The sequence below is a fragment of the Ostrea edulis genome, chromosome 4 (assembly GCF_947568905.1).
Source record: "Ostrea edulis chromosome 4, xbOstEdul1.1, whole genome shotgun sequence".
NCBI lineage: Eukaryota > Metazoa > Mollusca > Bivalvia > Ostreida > Ostreidae > Ostrea > Ostrea edulis.
In genome coordinates, this window is record NC_079167.1 from 5178326 (window position 1) to 5184426 (window position 6101).

Below are 6101 nucleotides of genomic sequence, written 5' to 3' on the forward strand. Positions count from 1 at the left end.
AACAGGGATGAACTATGATGAGAAAGCTACTTTATATGAACAAGCAAAATGCTCTTTGAAAAAGTTTAAAGGTGAAGTGTGTGATTCCAGCTCTGCTCATTCAACAGGACCAGATTTGTCGAAAACTGTCGGTCCTGTCGGCAAGGCCGGTGAAAAATTCCCTGGACTGATAACTTGTTAGAAAATGTCGTTCCAAATGACCGTTTGAAAATATCGGCTGTGGTCCGGTTATTTTAGAGCTCGGGTTCGGGATGCACAAGTGAAAGTCACTCAAACAACATGGCCACATGTCCGATCAAATTTGTGAAAGGTTCTTTACCTAGGAAGAAAAAGCTCAGTGGTAGAGCGCTTGCTTCATAACTGGAAGGTTGTGAATTCGAGTTCTGTTCGTGCCATGGCCATGTCAGATCTAAGATGTAAATATATGCTTGCCAAACGTTCGGTATTTAGCAGTAAGAGTCAGTCTGTCGGTGAGAGTCACAGGTCTTTCGGGTATGACCTCCAATGTTGTGGCAGGTTTTAACACGTTAAAGAACCCTCACTACTACGGTCTTGGAGTCAGAGTACAAAACATAGGTCTAAATTCGTGGTATTTCACCCGCAGCTGGTGAAATCTCAATATGAGGGGAAATTCCTTACGGGATGTAAAACAAACTGCTTCGTAAGAAAAGAAAAAAATGCTGAACCTGGACCACTTAAAAAATTGCAAAGTCTTCCATGGTGTTACTGACTTCCAAGTTGGCTGGAAAACTGACTGTATTTGGCTAGATATGAGTGGAAGATGCATTTCTGTTAAAACAATAAAAGGCATTTTGGTGCAGTTCTTTTTTTTTCTTTCTTTCTGTGCAATACAAGGTACATGTATCTGGTCTGAAAAAACTTTGTCTGGTCGGACAGAACCTTTAGCTGTGCCAGACCAAATGTCTGAAAGTGATTTAAAAATTTCGACAACTCTGCAGGATCAAGTATCAAGTTGGAGCCTGCATTCCTTGTCGAGAATGAAGAAGCCTTGTTAGCAGCTGGGTATGTAAGAAATCAATCTTATCAACCTGGATTTTCTGGAGGCAAACGTGGTGGACATGGTCGAGCCTATGATAGCATGAAGTCACACAGTTATCGTCAGCTGGAATACAACTCATTCAAATCCACGCCTAGTCCAAAACAGGGAGGACTTAAGAAGGACATAAATCCTACTGGCAGTGATGGTAAATTATTGACCTGTAAGTCATGTGGCTCTTACCGGCACATGATTACAGATTGTCCACATAGCTGGGAAAACATGGCAAAAGTTAATATGTGTACCACAGAACATGCAGTGTTGTTTACTGGATTTCAACGAGAGAAGACATGTCTCGTTTATGTGTGGATGCCCAGAACTGCGCGGTGCTTGACAGTGGATGTAGTAGTACAGTTTGTGGTCAGACATGGTTCAACAGTTATACTGAGTCTTTAAGTGATATGGACAGGAAGAAGATAAAGTGTTCTGACAGTAAGAAAGTGTTTAAATTTGGAGGAGGAACTTGTCTCAAGTCTACAGGAAAGTTCAGCATTCCCGCTGTTCAAGCAGACAAAGCTGTAAGCATTCAAACAGATGTTGTAGAATCTGACATACCCCTACTCTTGTCTAAAGATTCCATGAAAAAGGCTAGCGTGAAAATGGACTTGGAGAATGATACAGCCACAATATTTGGAAAAGACATACCGTACATACTCGCCTATAAGTCGGATTTTTGGGAGTCAAATTTTGGTCCAAAACTCTATGTCCGACTTATAGGCGTGTCTTAAGAAGATTGGTATTTTTCTGGGCGGCGTAATGTAGTGGTTTTTTAAACAACTCCGACGATTATCATGGACTACCATACAAATGATTATTGTTCACAAATATCTAGACATATCGTATTGTTTATGTATTTTAAAATTATGTATAAAGTACAAGTATTTACATATTTTTATCTAGTTAAAAATTATTTACATGCCTGTAACTAATTCTTTCAATTCAACTAATCTATCGTTTATCGGTAAAATTGAATTACGAACCCGATTTAATATTGAAATATTCATATGTATACCGGCTGAAATAAATTTCATAAAAGATCGAATATTGTTAACAGATAATTTAGATCATCATTCTTGACTCTAAAAACTCGATTGTTGATACAATGAATTACACTGGAATCCCACAATAACAGTTTTCACTAGGTGTGTGCCACTAAGTAAACAGGGTGTTGGGTACTGGTAATTAGGAGACCATAATTGCTTAAGTAAACAAGTGATCATTGCCCTTAATAGATCAAGGGTTGTGTTTAAACCCCAAACAGATATGGCTTGGATATTGAGCACCTCATAATTATTAATTTCTCAAAATATATTTTGAAACATAGGTAAAAACACTAGAGCATTGACTTGAAATTGTCAACCGAATCTGACAAAAATTTGTACCGACTTACAAGCGGGTCAATGGCAAATTCCTACAAAATAACCTTAAGAAATACAACCGACTTATAGGTGGACCGACTTATAGGCGAGAATATCGGTAGCATTCAACTTGATAACAGCTGGCCATTATTGTGTTCCAATAGATAAATGTGATACTGTAGCAGTTGCAGATGTATGCAAGGCGGAAACAATAGATAATGATGAAAAACTTTCTCAGGACAAACTTCTCAAACTTCATAGACAGTTTGCTTATCCACCAATGAAGAAGCTAGTAGCTCTTTTGAAAGATGGGAAAAACTGGAAGGAAGAATATCACGAGACATTGTCAGATATTGAGCGAAAATGTGACATTTGCAAGTTGTTTGCCAAAACTCCACCACGACCTGTTGTAGCTTTGCCTTTGGCAACAGAGTTTAATGAAAAAGTTTCAATGGACCTAAAAAAGTGGAATGACAGATGGATTCTGCACATTATTGACATGTGGTCACGATATACTGTATCTGTGTTCATAAGTAGAAAGAAACCGAGTGAAGTAATTGATGCTTTGATGACACATTGGATAGGGGTATTTGGAGTAATGGGGGCCATATTTACTGATAATGGAGGAGAGTTCAGCTCTGAGGAAATGAGAGAAGTGATGTCCATTCTCAATGTCCGTACTTGTACAACGGCTGGAATGAGTCCTTTCCAGAATGGATTGTGTGAAAGGGTACATGCAATTACTGATAGCATGTTAATCAAGCTCGAAGCGGAGTATGGAAAGAAAGACTGTCAGGCTCTACTATTTTGGGCAAATATGGCACGGAATTCTCTTCAAATGTGGAATGGATTCAGCAGTCACCAACTTGTTTTTGGAACCAATCCAAACCTACCTAATATTATGACTGAGAAATTACTGGCACTTATGGGCACAACAACCAGTGAAATTTTTGCTAAACATTTGAACGCTTTGCATTCAGCTAGAAAAGCTTACATCCAAACAGAAGCTGAGGAAAGAATACGGCGTGCACTGAGAAGTAAAGTCAGAGCATCTGAGCAAGTTTTCAATAATGGAGACAGTGTATTCTACAAAAAAGAAGGAAAAGAAAGATGGCTAGGACCAGGAAAAGTTGTATTCCAAGATGGTAAAGTGGTTTTTGTACGTCATAGCAGTGTGTTTGTTCGTGTGTCACCTAACAGACTTTGTAAAATTGAGGACAGTTCTTCTAGAACAGGAAATGAAGAGGCCAAGAAAACTACTGAGGGTGAACACTGGAATTCCAGAGAGACAACAAACTCTAAAGCAAGTGAATACGAGCTGTCAGAAATTATAGTCCATAAGGAATCTACCAGAAACGTAGACAGTGCTTCAGGAAGTGTGCATCTTAAAGCAAATGACAAAATAGCTAGCAAACTAAATAACGATGAACCTTGGAGAAAAGCGACTGTTCTTGGTAGAGCGGGAAAAGCAACAGGCACTAATAAGAACTGGTACAACATTCTAGATGACGTAAGTGAAGACAGAAAAAGTGTTGACCTTGGTCGCCTACCATGGGAAAATGTTGACAATGTAGTAGATGACCAATTGTCAGTGTCACTTGATGAACAAGAGGTCAATATAAGTAATGTTGATGAGGGTGAAATGAAAGAAAAGAATTTCATAAAGGCAGCTAAAGAAGAGGAGTTACAGAAACTACTAGATTTTAATGCATATGAAGAGGTCCCCGACACAGGTCAATCAACAGTATGAACAAGATGGGTCATCACTAAAAAAGAAGGCAAAGTGAAGGCTAGGCTTGTCGCGAGAGGTTTCGAAGAAAAAGACATGATACAACGGGATAGCCCCACTGCAAGCAAAGGGGCAATACACATATTACTTACCATTGCAGCAAATAAACAGTGGATCATAAAGACCACAGATATCAAGTCTGCTTTCTTACAAGACAAAGAGTTGAGTCGTGATGTTTATCTCAAGCCTCCTGTTGAGAGTGGAGTTTCCAAAGGAACATTATGGAAACTTAGACACTGTTTGTATGGATTGAAGGATGGAGCTAGGCAGTTCTACTTGAGTGTGAAGGAGGAACTCCTGAAACTTGGTTGTAAACAGTCCAAATTGGATCCTGCAGTTTTTGTACTACAGACTCAAAAACTTCATGGAATTATTTGTTGTCATGTGGATGATTTCTTACATGCTGGGGACAGTGAACTAGAAAAAGTCATGCTGCATTTGCGTCAAAGGTTTTTAGCAGGTAAAGTAGAGAAAACCTTTAACTACCTAGGTTTTACAATAAATCAAGAAAAAAACAGAATTATCTTGGATCACACTAAATACGTCCACTCACTTTAAATATGACAATGGATCCCGAGAGGGCTTTACAAAAACAGGATATTCTCTCTCCCGAAGAACAAATTTTATTCAGAAAACTTGTTGGCCAGCTAAATTGGGTTGTGCAGAGTTCCAGACCAGAGATGTCCTTTGAAATGGTGGATCTTAGCACTAAATTGAAAGAAGCCCATGTCAGTGACCTACTTCATACAATCAAGGTAGTCAACCGATTGAAGGATATGAAATCTATAGTGTGTTTTCCCAAGTTAAAGAACCATTACACAGATTGGAAAATGGTGGTTTTTACGGATGCCTCCCTCGGTAACCTCAATTATGGTGTAGGAAGCGCAGGAGCTCATGCTGTGTGGATCAAAGACACAGAAGGAAACTTGTCCGATCACTTGGCAAACAAACAAGATAAAGCGAGTTGTAAGATCAACCATAGCAGCGGAAGCGTTAAGTTTACAGGAGGGATTGGAATCTGCAGCTTTCTACAAAAAGCTTTTAGAGGAAATCATCAGTCACCAGTTAGCAGTGGAAGCATACATAGAAAATAAAAGTGTTATTGAGTCGATAAACTCAACTAAACTTGTTGATGATAAAAGACTTCATATAGACATTGCAGCTATTAGTGAAACCATAAATAGTGATGAAAATACAACAGTGAAATGGTGTGCTGGAAAGAACCAGTTAGCCAACTGCATGACGAAAAAGGGAGCATCTGGACTTGAACTGTTAGAAATAGTGCAAAATGGAAAATTTGTTTTAGACCGTCAATTCACACTTTTTAAATCTCATTTTAAATCACATTTATTTTATTTGACTCTTCTTAATGACAGTATCAATTTTCCTTAAATGAAGAAAAGTATAATTAATGTTAATTCTATGCTAAGTTAGGTAACTCTTTTGTGTTTATGTAACTCTTCAGTTTGGGGAGTTAGTTTAGTGAGATATATTAAATGGAGGGAACCTCATGGTGTTGTGTAAATTAACACTGACATTCTGAGACAGCTTATGTATATATTGTTTAAGAAAATCCTTTTGAGGGGAAATAATGCATATATTTTTTTAATTACTAGGGCCTTACGAGGATGACCTTTCAGCCCTATACCTTCAAACAGCTGCAAGAAATCGTGATTTCAAGAATGAAGGGAGTGAAGGCTTTTGAAGAGGATGCCATTCAGCTGGCTGCTAGAAAGGTAGCGGCAGTGTCGGGGGACGCGAGGCGAGCGCTGGACATTTGTCGAAGAGCCACAGAAATTACAGAGAATCTCTCTCCCTCCAAAGCTAAACTCTCACTAGTTGGAATGACCCATGTTAATGCTGCACTTCAGGAAATGTTTTCTTCTCCAAAAATTGT

The 6101-nt window shown here is 38.7% G+C and overlaps 1 protein-coding gene across 1 annotated transcript in view; it reads left to right on the forward strand.

Moving 5' to 3' along the window:
• LOC125668847 (uncharacterized) overlaps positions 1-6101 on the forward strand; it is a 95507-nt gene that overhangs the window by 87031 nt on the left and 2375 nt on the right. The window contains exon 43 of the mRNA XM_056164401.1: positions 5821-6091. Coding sequence (XP_056020376.1) covers positions 5821-6091 — 271 coding nt within the window. The remainder of the gene's footprint in view (positions 1-5820; positions 6092-6101) is intronic.